Here is a 16147-nt window from a genome sequence, read left to right as displayed (position 1 = left end):
AATCCTCTAGTTTTTTTAGAACCCCGACCTACAGACCGAATTATGAGTTAGTCTATGATTTCCTGATAAGCATGTTTCACTGTATTGTGCATTGTGTTCGGGACTAAACAAAAACGGAAACGGCACCGGATCGCTCAGTTGCTTGATGGAACGCGACGTGCTCACACCGAAAACTAGAACTCTTCTTTGATAAGAAAGGCCTGAGAAACAGCTGCAAGTTATTTTGACCTCATACACAGAAAGATAAGACATTGCTGGGTATGTATCGACAAAAGCGTTAACATCTTAACCAAGTACCAATATCTTTGTTTATTTTGGTAAATAAACAAATAAAAGCTATGTATTATATGGTTTTAAGATAAGCTGAACATAATGAAATCGATTAAAACTGTTTAGATTAGATGGTACTCAGTTGCAATAAGGGTATTAACAAAAACATTAACCATTTTAGGCTTCCCAATTGATTTATATATAATGTTTAAACTTTAACTGATCCTGGCCGGTTTTCTTTTATAAGATAACTAAAGGGCATATTTTCAAAACTAAGCTTAGATGAGCATCCCAAGGGTTAAAGCTTTCGCAGACCTGGCAACTCCCGCACAACAGCTGTTGGCTATCGCCGTCTCGCTCCCGCTTGCCCTTCCTTTTCATTTGCCGGCAGAATTGCACTTTTGCACTTTTGCACTTGTTTTTCCCAATTAAGCGGCCAAATTGGCGTCAATCTAATGTTTTAGCGACTCTAAAGCCGCTTCCCCAACTGATAACCGGAATGTTGGTACATCACTTTGTGTGCTAATAGCTATTTCGACATTTTGATAAGGTGAGATGGGTTGATAAGCTAATTTTTTGCACAACACAGGTGTGTTGTTGTTCTTGCTGTTGTTGTTGGCTATTTGTTTACGTATGTAAATTTGTTTTTGCCCATAAATTTAGATTAACCAGTTGCGCGACACGTTTACGGTTCGTCGACTGTGAAAATAATGTCTGTTATTAAGGTTTCGCCCGCTTGCAGGTGAACATGACTGCCAACGGGAATGGGAATGGAACCGCTCAGCTTTTGGGAGCCGGCATCGAGATCGTGGCCCAACAGAAGCTCCAGCCGGAGTCCAAGATCTACGACCGTGTGCAGCAGCTGGTCGCGTTTTTCAAGCAGCAGTTCGGAGCGGATCCCGAGTTTATCGTTCGAGTGCCAGGCAGGTGGGTGTTCCTTATAAGTAGTATACATATCATCCCCAACTGATCATATCCCTCCTTCCCAGGGTCAACATCATAGGCGAGCATGTGGACTACTGTGGCTACTCGGTGCTTCCCATGGCTGTCAGTCAGAGCATCTTCCTGGCAGTGGCCAAAAATCCAGATGACAGCGAACTGCAGCTCAGGAATCTGGAGGAGGCCAAGTTCGCGGGCTATGATGCGGACTTGAAAACGCTTAGGTGGGTGATTCACTGCATGATAATTACAGACCTTCATCACTGGGTATAGAAAGTACAACCTGGCATGTTTGTGTGCAACTGATTTTTGTGTTGCTTTAACTTTTCTACTTTAAAATTGGCTTAAAATTATTCTCCACGCCAAATACATTTTTAACCTAACTAACCGAATATTCCTTTATTCCAGAATTGAGCTGCCTAAAAGCGGAGGTCCGGCCTGGTACAACTACTTCTTGTGCGGCATCAAGGGCATTCAGGAGAATCTGGGCAGTCAGTGGAAGCCCACAGGAATGCGCATTGCTGTGGACGGCAATGTGCCCCTGGCTGCAGGACTCTCCAGCTCCAGTGCCATGGTCAGCTCCGCTGTTCTGGCCACCGCCCATGTCCAGGGCAAGAAACTAGATCGCAGAGAGCTGGCTTCGATTTCGGCCAAGTGTGAGCAGTACATTGGCACCCACAGCGGTGGTATGGATCAGGCCATCGCCTATTTGGGCAGAGTGGGCTGCGCCCACCACATCGAATTCCATCCCAAGCTCAAGGGCACTCCGGTGACATTGCCAGCGGGCAAGTGCTTCGTGGTGGCCAACAGCCTGGCGCAGAAGAACAAGGCTGCCTCTTCGGACTACAATGAACGGGTGGTGGAGTGCCGATTGGCCACGCGATGGCTGGCCAAGCACAAGGGTCTAGTCAACTGGGAGGACATTGTTCGCTTCATCGATCTGGAGGAGGCTTGCCAAATGGACAACGAGACCTTCGAGAAGTTGATCAAGGACAACTTGACCAAGTGGAACTACACGCGAGCAGATATCTGCAAGGAGCTGGGTGTTACCGAGCAGGAACTGGAGACCAAGTTCCTTTCAGCCAACACACGGCACATGGAGCAGTTCAAGCTGCGCCAACGTGCTCTGCACGTCATTCAGGGTAAGATAAATCTTCAGAGTCAGAATTTCAGATAGTATCTGGAACGTTAATCAAAACGTTTAGTTCCTTACTGTGCACATGCATACAATTAATTGATCACCAATTGAATAATTACAGCCAATTAAAAAGACATTGACATTAAGCTGTTGCCTGATCAATATATTGATTTAAATTCGTAAAAAATAATATTTATAATTCGCAGGATCAGCTTACAATTTATTGACTTTATTTTGGCTTCACAGAATCCGGTCGCGTGGCCAAGTTCCGGAAGATTTGCGAGCAACTGGCCGCCGGGCCGAGCAAGGAAGGTGCCAAGCAGCTGGGCGAGCTCATGCGTCAGTCCCACGAGAGTCTGCGGGAGCTCTACGAATGCTCGCATCCAGACGTGGAGCGCCTTATAGCCATATCCAATGAGCAGAAAGTCAGTGCTCGAGTCACAGGAGCTGGGTAAGAATCCTTGAAATCCCTTTATATAGCTCTTTTAACTAAGAACAACATTCTTTTTCAGCTGGGGTGGTTGTATAGTGGCCATGTGCGATTCCATTGAGGCGGCTGACGATTACATAAAGGCTTTGAAGCGGGACTACTACGCCCATCTGCCAACGCATCTCCTGGAGCGCCATCAGCCCAACAACTTCAGCGAAGTGGTCTTTGCCACACTTCCTGGAAACGGAGCCGAGCTATATGTACAATGAACTCTTCTCCAGCATTTTAATCCAACTTGTATACCAAAATCACCCTTCAGTCACTATAATCCAGCGGACATTTATAGAGAAAACATTTAATATGTATGTACAATATATTAACAATTTAAAAACTAAAATACAACAAGGCACGTGGGAAACGGAACTCATCTGGGTACGGCTGCAGCTTTAAGGTTTCTATCTGCGATTCAGGTAGCCGGCGTTCTTGAACAGCTTGTAGACCTGTTCCCGTGGAATTTTCTCAGCCTCGCGATGCACCACTGCCATTTCCTTCTTTGTCAGCAGCGATTCCTTGGCCAGGTTGGCGGCGATCACGGGATCACTGTAGAATCGGGCACTCTTCGACAGTTCGGCGGGCAGTTCCGACTCCCACTGGGCATTCCGGACCACCGAGGGATGGGCATCCGCAGTGGCATATCCCTGGTACGGGTTGGCCGGCTGGTAAGCGTGCGCAGCCGGCAGGCCCAAAGCCTGGTGGTAGAAGAACTGGGCCCGAACCGAGCTGGTGACCAGAGCCAGACATCCAGCGAGCAGCGTTACTTGGCAGGCGGTCAGCATGATTGGCTGCTGGAGGAGGAGGAGGAGAGAAAAGGAGCAGGAGCTGGCATTATTGTCCAACGTTCTAATAAAGCGATACGGACAGATTTATTGCCGCTGGTCAGTGGCAGTTTTTAATCTACAAGTCGGCTGTCAGTTTCGTGCGTCATAAATTATGTACGGGAAAATCAATTATCGCATATGGCCAATGGAGTGGGCAGCGCGGAGATCTTGGCTCGGACTCTTACAGTTGCTAATCCGTGAACTTTTCGCAACTGGAACTGGCTTTTTTATTGATAAGAATTGGACTGGCCGCGAAATAAATGGCGAGCTTTAATTGTCAAGCGTAGAGTGCTCCAATTTGGTCTGAACAAAGCAATCAAATCTTGAGATACAGATACAGTGGTCGTTTAGACATAAATTTTAATTTGGAAATGTGTTTTTAAGCACTTGGATAATGGTATTTACAACTTTATGTTCACATCGTTAATAAGTCATTAGAACGGATTAAGATTTAAAATGGAAATTGAGAATTACATTCAGTTGATTGATTTTTTTTCAGAAATATTAGTTAAGATAAATAGGCACATGTGTAGTTTTATAGTTTTTAAGTTAACTTCAAACTTTCACTCTGAAAAAATCCTTGGCAAGGTGACATTGGTTGGAAGTCAGACTTTATTTCTGTATTTTATTTATCACAGCCACTGTGCTTGCATTTCAAATGTGTCTATGCGCCATTAAATGCATTTACATATTCCAAGTTTATTTCGATACTTTGATTTAGCCAAAGTCAAGGTTACGATCCCACACAACCGAATCGGATTTCGGTTCTCCAAAGCACCCACTCACACCACACGACACTCACTTTGATATGGACTTAGTATTTCAGGGGCTAATCCTCGGAGAGAAGCACTTCAACCGAAACTGGAACACCTGGGGCTGGGTGAAGTTGAGACTGTAAACTGATCATAGAATATCGAGGCGGCGAACTTTTATTCGCTTGCCGTTGAATGCCACAAAAACGAGTTGAACTCAAGTCTGTGAGTCAACCGATCTCGAATCGCGCTCAAAGTCGCTTCTGAGCGCCGAGAATGAGTCAAGTTTTTTTTTCAGCTGGCTGCTTTACATTTTATTAAATTAATTATGGAGCGGAGCGGAGTGGAGTGTATTGGCAGCCTGGAATCTGGTAGAGACTGACCTAGGCCTAGGCGCTGAGATCGGGCAATTAAAAGCAATGATATCTGTCTACGTTTCTCATGCTCCATAAAAGTGCCCCCCAAAAAAGGTCGGACTGCCAGCCGGCAGCATTACGCATGGCAAAAGTCGCACAGATATATTTGTGGACCATATGTACTCGCAAAAACTGATTTTACAATAACATAAGCAAATGTTCAACTTTTCTGGTTTGATTAAATCATTGAATTTTAAAATATACAATATTCATTTCTAAAATAAAACATTTCTTATATACCACTTCATTTTTAATATGCTAATTTGAAAATGTGAGAGCTTATATATATATAAGAAAATATGTATACACTGGTCGGCATATGTATTTTGACAAAATAAAAGTTAAGTATACTCATAACTTGAATTTACTTCTTGTAAACTATAGGCATCAATGGAAAGGTAATTTCAATGCCGTTTGAATGATACAATACATTTCTTTACCCATTCAGTACTTATTGAAAAGGACAAATTTGTGTAAATCAACTTTTAAATTTTTTTTTCAAACTTTTTTCCTCGACTTGAAAACTTAAACTTTTTGATGCAAAAAGTTTCTTCAAACAAAAATAATAGTAACTGCAAAAAGAATTTTTCAAAAATCATTTTCCTTATATTTTTTATGATTTTTTGAAGGTGACAATGTCGGAAAAAATTTGTATGAAAAAGAGAAAAATATGGCTCAAATGCCTGTTTTTAAGCATTTTCAAAAATTCATAAAAAATATAAGAAAAATGATTTTTAAAAAATTCTTTTTGCAGTTACTATTGTTTTTGTTTGAAGAAACTTTTTGCATCAAAAAATTTAAGTTTTCAAGACGAAGAAAAAAGTTTTTAAAAAAAATTTAAAAGTTGATTTACACAAATTTGTCCTTTTCAATAAGTACTGAATGGGTAAAGAAATGTATTGTATCATTCAAACGGCATTGAAATTACCTTTCCATTGATGCCTATAGTTTACAAGAAGTAAATTCAAGTTATGAGTATACTTAACTTTTATTTTGTCAAAATACATATGCCGACCACTGTATGTGTTCAGTTTGTATAATATTGATTTGGTAATAATAATATATATTTTATGAACTATATTTCTATTTAGTTCACTATCCGAATTTTACGGAAATCTATTTCATTACATTTTTTATAACCGATATTGGAATTTAGTTTTGGTATTGAGCTTTATAATACTATGATCTGATATTAAGTACCTAATAATATCGGAGTTTATATTTGGTAATCAGATATTTCTTAGTGCCTTATTTCTTGCACTGTATAAGTAGTATTGCGATTACAATGATTGACAAGTTTGCCTAGAATCCATGTCCGACTCAATCCGAGCTCTGTGCGATTTTGAAAGTGCCGATTGACCCTGAATTTAATGCTGAGCCAGTGGAGACTAAAATTCGAGCTGAGCTCGTTGGCTGCACATGTTTGACCCTAATTTGCTACGGGTGTCGGGGTGTTGGGGTGCTTGGGTCTGTATGAATATCTGGGGTTATTCAACCGATCAGCCAAGGCGGAAGCATTACCCGGAGTTGTCCGCACTGGATATTCGCCACAATCATAATCACCCGCCGGATGGCAGCCTTGAACTCGCCCGATCTTTCAGGTGCGTATCTTGGCCTGAGATTGGTATTTACATTGTTCGGATTTCGACTTGAACTACGTCTCGGGGAGTGGTCTCTCATTTATTGGCCGTGGCGGATTTGATATTTAATTAATGGCCATTTAGCGGCTTTGTGGATGCATATTAAATAAACAAATTGCCTGGCCCCTGCATTGTTGGCTGCGGCCAAAGTTAATGAGCTTGGTCTTTGAACTTTATTAGGCTTTGTCTGCGACTACGTGACCGAAAATTCGGGGGAACTCAGAGACTGAACGTCGGATGCTTTAAGATAAAAACTTTTATAAAGACATTTTGAAGAAAATTATGAATCAAATTTTTTTGGCTTCTAAAAATGGATTATCAGTGACTCTTAATGTTATTATCCATTACCATTACCATTAACCTAACAATCTTATCTTAAAGATATTGCTAAAATTATTTGCTTGTAGATTTTTCCTGATGAAAAACCAATTTTTTTTTATATTGCCTTATATTATTAATAGCTAAACTTGATTTACTAATTAGTCAAATTTCCATGCAGGCATTAAAACCCCTAATAACTGATTCCAAGTTACAGAGGCAACACTGTGTGTTTCTATGAAAAAATGAACCCCTTTTATTATGTGTTTGCTTTGATTTTTATGCGCATTGCCTCGACCCACACGCAGCGCCTGCCAAGGACGGCCAATGCAATTTCAAGTGCACGAATTGGTGGGCCAATGCAAACGACTCTCGGCCGACGCGGCGTATGAGCGACATCCGCTTTGGCCGGGCGGCGCATTAAGTATACGCACCCGAGTCCGAGTGCGAGTCGAGTGAAAGTGCGGTGCGGTGACCCTGAACGAGAGTCACGCCTGCCTGCCACCTCCTACCGGCTTTCAGAATGCAATTTCAATTTTAGAACTGAGCGACTTGCGAGAGAACCGAGAGAATTGCCGATTTTCCGGCGGTTCTCGCCGCCATTTGGGCTCTCTAGTGAGTTTCCATTGCAATTGCAGTGCCAGTCGAGGTTTGGCAGTTCGGCGGGCGGTTGGTCTGTCGCACATTGCACACTTTTCGCCTAGGTGTGCTATAACCAGAGTGTTGCCCACATCTTGGCCAGCGGAAATTGTATAATAATTACGGAAAAATACAAAGAATCGACCTGGACTCAATTCGGATTTGTGTCAGTGCTAGAAAGAAAATGCTGCAGCGGCAGAAATCGACGGCTAGCAAACGATTTGGCAGCAGCCTTCCCTCAAGAACCATTCCCATTCCCCATCGGGCAGCCAAGTGAGTTGGATAAAATGGCTTTGGCAGCAACCCCAACAGCAGGACCTTCGCATGGCGGCTTGGCCATGGCCGTGAATCCGGCCGGTGGCTACGATGGTAGTGCCAGCAATCAATACGAGGAGAATACCGACCATTTGCGCCAACTGTTCAGCCAGAACCAGCTGGTCTCCTTTAGCATAGCCCACATCGCGTGCTCCGCGGGCAGCAGCAGTGGCGACAACTACATGTCCGTGGTGAAGCGGGTCACCATCAGCCAGGCGCCGGACCAGGATCGGGATCGGGATCAGAATCAGGAGCTGGCGAGGAGTGAAATTGGTGAGCTCAGTTCATACAGATTAGACGCCAGGCGCCATTACACTCATCTCATTGATTTTCTTGTTGATACCCTGTATTTACATTGCATTGTTTTTAAGGGTAGTTCAATTTTCCGGATTTCTTTGTAAAAAAAACTTTTCTCTGAAGCTTTAAATTTTTCTCAAAGCACAGAACAGGAGCATTCGAACTATTAAAAATAAAAACCTTATCAATACCTTTTTAAAGATATTTTCATTCCAATAAACATTTGTTATGTACCCAATAAAACATAAGTATAATTTAAAGTATTCCTTAAATTTCTAATAACTACTACTTTAAAACAAAGTATAATTGAAATCAATAATTTACAAAACATTAAGTTATTATTAAGTCACTAAATATTCGGTACATAATTAAGTTTAATATGAACTTTTTTGAAATATAGAAATATGTGGGTGTATTTACTATTTTATGACCTTAAATAGGGTATAGACTAGTTCAAACCCTATTTGCACCCATTTAAGTTTAGATGTTTGCTTTTGTTTGCCCCGCTGAGCGGCGGCGTCGAGTGGGTTGACCTTGTTGCACGCATTCTAAATGCAATGCACCCATACACCCAGGCGTATACGTAATATAGATTTGCTAAAGGTCAGCACGCACACTCTCACACCCGCGAGAGAGAGGCAGCAAAAAATAAACCACCACTCCGCTCTCACGCACGCAAGGTCATTCAATTCATTCATAAATATAAATCTTTGCCAGCGACGTAAACAAAAATCAGCTGTTCGCCTCCGCCGCTCTCGCAGTTTGTTTTGGTCGGCACTTACGCCCCTCCCCACCCTGTTTACCACCTACACTGTAAGATTAGGGAAAATTTTAACAAATCAATTTAATGATTTTGCATTTCGTAAAGGAACAAATGTCCTATAATTTCCAAATACCAATTATTATATATTATTTGGAACATAAAACTTTTCTTAGGGTAATAAGTATAAGAAAACTCAAAAGGTGAGTTAAGGCCTATGCCTATGACCATCCATACCATATTAACCCTTATATTTAAATGTAATTAGTTAAATATAAAACTAATATTATGTAAATGAAAGTTTTTTATAAAGCTCTGAGGTGAGGTTTGAATCCGAGTTGCACTGTGCCCATTAAGTAAGCAAGTCACTATTAACCTCGATTCAACACTATCGTATTCACGTAATAAAAAAAAAAAATGATTGTTTAAAGAAACCATTAATTTTTACCTGTGCTGGTTATTTAAAAATAACATTTCTTCCTGTGCAGTCACAGTAATTGTCAAGCGGCAAATTGCGAGTCTGTCGCGCCGGCAGCTCTACCGGTGCGAGGAGGCCTTCAGCAACGAGATCAACGCCTACCGACACTTGGCGCCCCTTTTGGCCACCCACAGCCGCCAGCAGCTGTTCCCGGTGTGCCACATCGCGGAGAGCCAGGATCGCAGGGACATGGAGGGTGGGGAGCCGATCATCGTGCTGCAGGACCTCAAAGCCTTGGGTTTCCGGATGAAGGATCGTCTGGCGGGCTTGGAACTGAACGACTGCCTCCTGGTGATGAAGGTGAGTGAGTGGAAGACGATTACATTTGATCCATGGGTCATTCCTAACAAATGCCTCATCTTTTCAGAAACTGGCTCAACTCCACGCAGCCTCGCTGGCCGCCCAGGAACTAGAGTCCTCTTCCTTTGCTTCCCAGGCCAGCCACCTTCAGGAGATTGTCTACTGTGATGAGGCGACGGACTTTTATGCCGCCATTCTGGACACTTCCGTGCAGCAGGCCCTGGAGAGTCTAAGTGGCTCCAATGCAGACGATAGTCTTACCACACCCATTGGTCTGCTGGAGGAACTTCGTCCGAACTTGTTTGGAAACCTGAAGCGGGATATTAATGCCACCGTGGAGGCTCCAAATAGTGTGATCTGCCATGGTGACCTTTGGGTAAACAACATAATGTTCCGCTCTGAGCCGGAGGAGGTGATCTTCTTCGATCTGCAGGCCATGCGCCGGTCGTCGCCTGTTTTTGACATTCTCCACTTTATTTACACCAGCACGAGAAGGCAGTTGAGGGATGTGCACACAGATACCCTGCTGGCCGCCTACTCCGAAGCTGTGGGTCAGGAACTGAGGCTCCAGCTGGAGGATACACCCGCTGCTGAGCGACTAGAGGAGCTGTGCGAAGCCTTCTCCTTGCAGCGTGTCAGTACGGAGTATGTGCGTCAGGTGCACTATGGCCTGGCCATCGGCATGTGGATCCTGCCAGCTGTCACCTTCGATCCGGACAATCTGCCCAATCTGGACGTAATGAGCGAACAGAATCTCACTGGAAAGGAGATCAAGTGCACCCAGATGCTCACTTCCGAATACCATTTGCGCATCCGGGAGCTGGTCATGGAGTTCTACGAGCTCGGCTATCTCGAAATGCAAAAGCAAAACTTTTAAGAGTATTCATAGTCATGTAGTGATAGTATTAACTTATAAACTTTAACGTTCAGAATAAATAGATGATAGATTTGCCCTTGAGGAACTATAGCTCTCTCTTAAAGGTTCCTTTATTACCGAATAATTGTTCACGTTTTTAACTTACAAAAGTTTCGTAGAAAAAACAAATCTGGCGGGGGTAAAAGCCAAAACAAAGAACTTATAAAGAACATCGGACATACCGCTGCGTGGACATGGATCTGAAGGCTTTACAAGTGTAACATGGATGTGTGGAATTCCAGAAGAGTGCTTCGTGGTGGCTGTTGGCAGTCTCACTTGTTGCCGCCGCCGCCCCATCCAAGGAATCCCTTGACGAAGCCAGTGATCGAGGGGCCCTTTTTGCCGGGAGACTCCAGTTTGTCCTCCAGCGAGGGCAGCTCCACGTAATTCATGGCCAGGTCAAAGAATAGCGGTTTGCAGGGTATGGGCTCCATTTCGGGGGTCAGCTTAAACACATTGGGTGACTTGGTGTGCAGCGACTGGTCCTCTTTGTATAGGGACAGACGCTCATACAGAGGTTTCGTGGTCTTTTGCGACTTGGTGGTGGTTCCGGCGTCCTCACTGTTGTCATCCTCCAGCACACTGTACGCATGGGCGGAGAACTTGCAGCCCTCGATGGCGGAGACGACCTTCTTGAGTTCATCCTGCAGCTGGAACTCCGGACTGGTCTTGCCCTTCAGGGCTTCGCCGGCGTAGTTAAATGCGCGTTCGTACAGCGCCACCGCCTCCTTCCACTTCTTCATGTCGATTAGTGTGAGCGCAATGTAATAGCAGCGGAAGGCCTTGAAGGTGACGGCCAGGTTCTCCACCTCGCTCTGGTACTTGGCATCGTCCTCCAAGCCGGTGATCTGCTGCATTTCCGTAACGTTTTGCAGGATGATCTCGTATAGGCGGGCCAGATCCTGGGATCGAACTCGCTTACCGTCGCCCACATTTTGCTGAGACTGCTGGTTGGGATCGTCAAAGTTGAGCTTGGCCTGGTCGGGACAATTAAGATAAGCAAATGAAGCTATAGGCAATTTTTTTGTTGGGCTTACCTGCTCCACTAGGCAAAGATTACGCTGCAGTGTGCGGCTGTGACGAATGTAGCTCAAATAGGCCAATAGATATTGCACGCCCGACACGGTCTGTCCGGTGGTTAGCGAACGTAGCTTGGGATCCTGCTTGATCTCATCGCGAACTGCCTGGATGGCGTCCTTGCAGTCCATCAGAATGCGTTCAATCAGCTCTATCTTGGCATCCAGCTTGGTGGTCTTGGCCAGCGACTTGTCCAACTCCTGGGCACTGAGCAGGAACAGACGCACCTTCTCCGGACGCACGGTGACCTTGCGACCGCGCCAGTCGATGGTCTGCAGGCCCTCGCTGCTCTCCGTCTTGGTCTGACTGACCAGAACATCCAGATTCTCGAGTACACCCTGGGCGCGCAGCTCCAGGATCTCATCGATATTACCGCCACTGGCACCACCGCTGATGTTGTAGGCGCAGTAGCGCAGATTGGGTGTGAACTCGTTCACCTTGGCGCGGTACAGCTCCTGTTCATCATCGGGCAGGGCCTTGGCCAGATTCTCGTACACCACCTGGGCGCGCTTTAAGTGCTCGCCAGCGGATTTCCATAGCTGCAGCTCAAAGTGCAGGGTTCCATGCATCCAGGCCACATAGGCCTCGCACTCCAGCTTGGTGCGGGCATCGAAGGCCTCCGTCTAGGGGTAAAAGGTGAATTAAACTCGATTCAAACTAATCATATTGGTGCGTTCCAGCTTACATTGCACAACTCCTGCAGCTGGAGGGCGTAGAAACAGGCCCTGCGCAGCTTGCTGATCAGATGGAAGCGCTTTCGGGGCTCCGTATTCGACTCCTGCTTCAGCTGCATGGCATAGGCCCAGGCGCGCTCGGCGCTGATCAGCGGGATGTGGATGAAGCGCTCGTCCGCCTTCTTGCCCGTCAGCTGGCCAATGGTCACGTCGCGTCGCTTGAAGTGCCGCTTGTCGCCCTGCGGGTACTTCAGTGCCTTCCTCAATCGGCGGATGCGGCGGGTGCAGTATCCGCGGTACCGCTGGAAATCGCCGTGGCGCAGACCATGCTGCTGCTGGGCATCCTTAATCATGTGCAGAACTGCAGGGGGAGTGAAAGTTCAGTGCATTAGCATACAGACTTTTAGGTTAAAGGGAGCGGGGCGTCTGGGCCACTTGGCAGCGGGCTGCGCCCCAGTTAACCACTTACTCTCCACGGTGAAGATCTTGGCTGGCTCTGCCGCCACTGGAGCACTCTCCGTCTTCTCCTGGACGTCCCCAGTATTCGGATTATCCTCTTGGACGACCATTTTTTAAGCAGTCGACACAAATCAACGACGTGTAAAAATCAGGGATGACAAACTAATTGGGAATATCAGCAACACTTAGTTATCGATATCAGCATGGGCGGTTCTCGTGCGATATATATCGGGAGTAAAAACTCTATTCTGAGTTGAAAAAATTTCCTTTTTGTTTAAGTTCTGTGGCAGTAAAATGTAATTACCATCTTAATAAAATAAAATGTACAATATTTCAAAGCTTAGTTTTTATAAAACCAATTCTGTAAACATAAATATATACAAAATATATATATTTTTGATTTATTATACTAGCTTAAAAAATTGGTTATGGCAGTGTGTGATTTTCTAAAAGTTAGCATAATACGATTTTTCAGTTATTTCTAGTCATATAAGAACTATATATATCAGAGCATTAGGTATTTCGAACAAAAATTCAAAAAAATAAAACTTGCAAGCGATATTTCCTTATATCGATAGTCCTGGTCGGCCGTCTCCATCCAGTAGTGTTGAGAAACTCTTCAAAACTCCCCCCTTTTGAAACTTGTTGGCTGACACGCAAGAGCGTGCGTTCTGTCTGTTTTACAACAATTTCGGCCTAGTTCGCAGGTAAAACTGAAGGAACGTAGCACTCTGTCAACGTGAAAGTGAAGAACCACCCCCGCCGCGTGTCAGACATTGAGATTTCGCATTGGAAAGCACTTGTTTTGGCCACGCTTTGAGGTTATACTTTCACTCACAGGCGAACGCAGTCGCCGCACCCCCGCCCGCCGCCCACAAAACGCTGCACCAGATTTGTTTTGACGGTCGGGGTTGGAGATTTGCAACGTTGACAGTGAACTGATTACCATATAGACGACTGATTAGTAGAGTGAAGCCAATAACTTTTAATTTCCCCCCTTGAATCTTCAACAGCATGTCGCGCAGAAAGGAGAACGAGGAGGTGGACAAGCAGACGCGTATTGCTATCGTCAGCGATGACAAGTGCAAGCCCAAGCGGTGTCGGCAGGAGTGCAAGAAGACCTGCCCGGTGGTGCGCATGGGCAAGCTCTGCATCGAGGTGACGCCCACGTCCAAGATAGCCTCGCTGTCCGAGGAGCTCTGCATTGGTTGCGGTATCTGTGTCAAGGTGGGTCAGCTATGCCAGTTCTATGCCAGCCCCAATTAACCCATTTCTTCTGTCCCCCAGAAATGCCCCTTTGAGGCCATCACAATCATCAACTTGCCCAGCAACCTGGAGAAGCACACAACGCATCGGTATAGCAAGAACTCCTTTAAGCTGCATCGTCTGCCCATTCCGCGACCCGGTGAAGTGCTCGGTCTGGTGGGACAGAATGGTATTGGCAAGTCGACCGCTCTGAAGATCCTCGCCGGCAAGCAGAAACCCAATCTGGGCAAGTACGCCAATCCGCCCGACTGGACGGAGATCCTCAGCTACTTCCGCGGCTCCGAGCTGCAGAACTACTTCACCAAGATCCTGGAGGACAACCTGAAGGCGCTGGTCAAGCCGCAGTATGTGGATCAAATCCCCAAGGCGGTGCGTGGCGCAGTCGGCGATCTTCTGGACAAGAAGGACGAGCGGGAGCTGCAGACCAAGATCTGTGATATGCTGGACCTTTCGCATATCCGGGATCGTGAGATCTCCCAGCTGTCTGGTGGAGAGCTGCAACGCTTCGCCATCGCCATGGTGTGCATACAGAATGCAGACATCTTCATGTTCGACGAGCCGTCCTCGTATCTGGATGTGAAACAGCGTCTCAACGCTGCCCTGACCATTCGATCGCTCTTGCATCCCACCAAGTAAGTTGATATATTTAATGGACGTCCCCTTATTAAGGATAAATTCCATTTCCCAGGTTCATTATCGTGGTGGAGCACGATTTGTCTGTGCTGGATTACTTGTCCGACTTTATTTGCTGTCTTTACGGAGTTCCCGGCTGCTACGGAGTGGTCACTATGCCCTTCTCCGTGCGCGAAGGCATCAACATATTCCTCGATGGCTTTGTGCCCACCGAAAACATGCGTTTCCGCACCGAGTCACTTACTTTCAAGGTATCCGAATCGGCCACGGAGGAGGAGATCAAGCGAATGAACCACTACGTGTATCCCTCCATGGTCAAGACCCTGGGCAAATTCGAGCTGACGGTGGAGAAGGGTCACTTCAGCGACTCCGAGATCCTGGTTTTGCTGGGCGAAAACGGTACGGGCAAGACCACGTTCATTCGAATGCTGGCCGGCAACCTTCAGCCCGATGGCGAGGTGGAACTGCCCATGCTCAACATCTCGTACAAGCCGCAGAAGATTTCCCCGAAATTCCAAAACCATGTGCGCCATTTACTGCACGATAAGATTCGCGACGCCTACGTGCATCCGCAGTTCATTGCCGATGTTATGAAGCCCATGAAGATCGAGGAGATCATGGACCAGGAGGTGCAGAATCTTTCCGGTGGTGAGTTGCAGCGAGTGGCCTTGGTTTTGTGCCTGGGCAAGCCGGCGGATGTCTACCTCATTGACGAACCTTCTGCCTACTTGGATTCGGAACAGCGTCTGGTGGCCGCCAAGGTTATCAAGCGGTAGGTTTTAACGAAAATCTGAATTAGCAGCTAATACTGACCGCTCCCCATTTCAGCTATATTTTGCACGCCAAGAAAACTGGATTTGTGGTGGAGCACGATTTCATCATGGCCACCTACCTCGCCGACCGTGTCATCGTTATTGAGGGTCAGCCTTCGGTCAAGACCACGGCCTTCTCGCCGCAGTCGCTGCTGAATGGCATGAACCGCTTCCTCGAACTGCTCGGCATCACCTTCCGTCGCGATCCTAACAACTTCAGGCCCCGCATCAACAAGAACAACTCGGTCAAGGACACAGAACAGAAGCGCTCCGGCCAGTTCTTCTTCCTGGAGGACGAGGCTTGTAATTAAGACAGGATCACTGACCACCTCAATTGGACAGCTCGTTTCCCTTTGTTCTCTTCAGCTCTCCTTTGTTCATTTTGCATTCTTTGGTCGAAAACACATTTACTTTCAATATATTTTGTTATTGTTGTCGAGGATTACGTACAATCGATAATTGGGGATTAATTGTACTTGATTAAAGTGAGTTTTATATACGTTTTTACAGCGAAATAAATAGTAAACCCAAAACAACAGGAAATAATTGTTGTCTTAAATGAGTCTAGCAAAAATAAACAAATTTTCTTTATACAAAACTGCAAATAAAGTTTTTTTCTCAACCGCAATAATATTTCATAAGAATGCGTCTAACAGATGGTGCTTATTGTCGGATTTTTTTATTATTATCGCAAAATCTGAAATGCAAAAATTTCAAACATCTGACATCTGCAAATTAAC

At 45.5% G+C, this 16147-nt stretch overlaps 5 protein-coding genes across 7 annotated transcripts; 3 read left to right on the top strand and 2 right to left on the bottom strand.

Annotated features, from left to right (window-relative positions):
- The first annotated feature begins 109 nt into the window (after positions 1-109).
- LOC119554416 (N-acetylgalactosamine kinase) lies at positions 110-3179 on the top strand. 2 transcript variants are annotated; one of them, XM_037865304.1, is made up of 6 exons: positions 110-258; positions 1013-1197; positions 1260-1433; positions 1618-2351; positions 2594-2798; positions 2860-3179. In XM_037865304.1, the coding sequence occupies exons 2-6, from the start codon at positions 1019-1021 to the stop codon at positions 3044-3046; spliced, it is 1479 nt and encodes a 492-aa protein (XP_037721232.1). In that variant the 5' UTR covers positions 110-258; positions 1013-1018; the 3' UTR covers positions 3047-3179. The 2 variants fall into 2 exon arrangements, with proteins under 2 accessions (XP_037721232.1, XP_037721233.1); XM_037865305.1 differs by lacking the exon at positions 110-258 and adding an exon at positions 678-820.
- A 16-nt stretch (positions 3180-3195) lies between these two features.
- LOC119554417 lies at positions 3196-4541 on the bottom strand. 2 transcript variants are annotated; one of them, XM_037865306.1, is made up of 2 exons: positions 4458-4541; positions 3196-3622 (listed from the first exon to the last, which is right to left on the bottom strand). In XM_037865306.1, exon 2 carries the CDS (start codon positions 3611-3613, stop codon positions 3233-3235), a length of 381 nt encoding a protein of 126 aa, XP_037721234.1. In that variant the 5' UTR covers positions 3614-3622; positions 4458-4541; the 3' UTR covers positions 3196-3232. The 2 variants fall into 2 exon arrangements, with proteins under 2 accessions (XP_037721234.1, XP_037721235.1); XM_037865307.1 differs by having other exon boundaries at positions 3196-3619; positions 4458-4540.
- Positions 4542-7435: 2894 nt separating this feature from the next.
- Positions 7436-10532, top strand: LOC119553929. Its single transcript, XM_037864617.1, has 3 exons — positions 7436-8008; positions 9281-9570; positions 9638-10532. Exons 1-3 carry the CDS (start codon positions 7708-7710, stop codon positions 10445-10447), a joined length of 1401 nt encoding a protein of 466 aa, XP_037720545.1. The 5' UTR covers positions 7436-7707; the 3' UTR covers positions 10448-10532.
- LOC119553928 (signal recognition particle subunit SRP68) lies at positions 10518-12856 on the bottom strand. Its single transcript, XM_037864616.1, has 4 exons — positions 12707-12856; positions 12249-12598; positions 11524-12186; positions 10518-11463 (listed from the first exon to the last, which is right to left on the bottom strand). The coding sequence occupies exons 1-4, from the start codon at positions 12804-12806 to the stop codon at positions 10759-10761; spliced, it is 1818 nt and encodes a 605-aa protein (XP_037720544.1). The 5' UTR covers positions 12807-12856; the 3' UTR covers positions 10518-10758.
- A 451-nt stretch (positions 12857-13307) lies between these two features.
- On the top strand, positions 13308-15950 carry LOC119552975 (ATP-binding cassette sub-family E member 1). Its single transcript, XM_037862988.1, has 5 exons — positions 13308-13403; positions 13710-13923; positions 13984-14594; positions 14651-15367; positions 15424-15950. Exons 2-5 carry the CDS (start codon positions 13711-13713, stop codon positions 15716-15718), a joined length of 1836 nt encoding a protein of 611 aa, XP_037718916.1. The 5' UTR covers positions 13308-13403; position 13710; the 3' UTR covers positions 15719-15950.
- The last annotated feature ends 197 nt before the right edge of the window (positions 15951-16147 follow it).

Source organism: Drosophila subpulchrella, chromosome 3L, assembly GCF_014743375.2.
Source record: "Drosophila subpulchrella strain 33 F10 #4 breed RU33 chromosome 3L, RU_Dsub_v1.1 Primary Assembly, whole genome shotgun sequence".
Taxonomy (NCBI): domain Eukaryota; kingdom Metazoa; phylum Arthropoda; class Insecta; order Diptera; family Drosophilidae; genus Drosophila; species Drosophila subpulchrella.
The sequence above is the reverse complement of the archived record's forward strand: the minus strand, read 5'-3'. Positions and strand labels throughout refer to the sequence as shown.

Excerpts from the sequence above, each read along its gene's own strand:
- LOC119552975 (XM_037862988.1), top strand. The coding sequence starts at position 13,711 with ATGTCGCGCAGAAAGGAGAACGAGGAGGTGGACAAGCAGACGCGTATT. Across the intron at positions 13,924-13,983 it reads GTTGCGGTATCTGTGTCAAG|AAATGCCCCTTTGAGGCCAT; the intron begins GTGGGTCAGCTA and ends TCTGTCCCCCAG. Across the intron at positions 15,368-15,423 it reads GCCGCCAAGGTTATCAAGCG|CTATATTTTGCACGCCAAGA; the intron begins GTAGGTTTTAAC and ends TCCCCATTTCAG.
- LOC119553929 (XM_037864617.1), top strand. The coding sequence starts at position 7,708 with ATGGCTTTGGCAGCAACCCCAACAGCAGGACCTTCGCATGGCGGCTTG. Across the intron at positions 8,009-9,280 it reads GCTGGCGAGGAGTGAAATTG|TCACAGTAATTGTCAAGCGG; the intron begins GTGAGCTCAGTT and ends CTTCCTGTGCAG. Across the intron at positions 9,571-9,637 it reads ACTGCCTCCTGGTGATGAAG|AAACTGGCTCAACTCCACGC; the intron begins GTGAGTGAGTGG and ends TCATCTTTTCAG.
- LOC119554417 (XM_037865306.1), bottom strand. The coding sequence starts at position 3,613 with ATGCTGACCGCCTGCCAAGTAACGCTGCTCGCTGGATGTCTGGCTCTG.
- LOC119554416 (XM_037865304.1), top strand. The coding sequence starts at position 1,019 with ATGACTGCCAACGGGAATGGGAATGGAACCGCTCAGCTTTTGGGAGCC. Across the intron at positions 1,198-1,259 it reads ATCGTTCGAGTGCCAGGCAG|GGTCAACATCATAGGCGAGC; the intron begins GTGGGTGTTCCT and ends CCTCCTTCCCAG. Across the intron at positions 2,352-2,593 it reads TGCTCTGCACGTCATTCAGG|AATCCGGTCGCGTGGCCAAG; the intron begins GTAAGATAAATC and ends TTGGCTTCACAG.
- LOC119553928 (XM_037864616.1), bottom strand. The coding sequence starts at position 12,806 with ATGGTCGTCCAAGAGGATAATCCGAATACTGGGGACGTCCAGGAGAAG. Across the intron at positions 12,187-12,248 it reads AGCTGCAGGAGTTGTGCAAT|ACGGAGGCCTTCGATGCCCG; the intron begins GTAAGCTGGAAC and ends TTTTACCCCTAG. Across the intron at positions 11,464-11,523 it reads ATCTTTGCCTAGTGGAGCAG|GCCAAGCTCAACTTTGACGA; the intron begins GTAAGCCCAACA and ends TGTCCCGACCAG.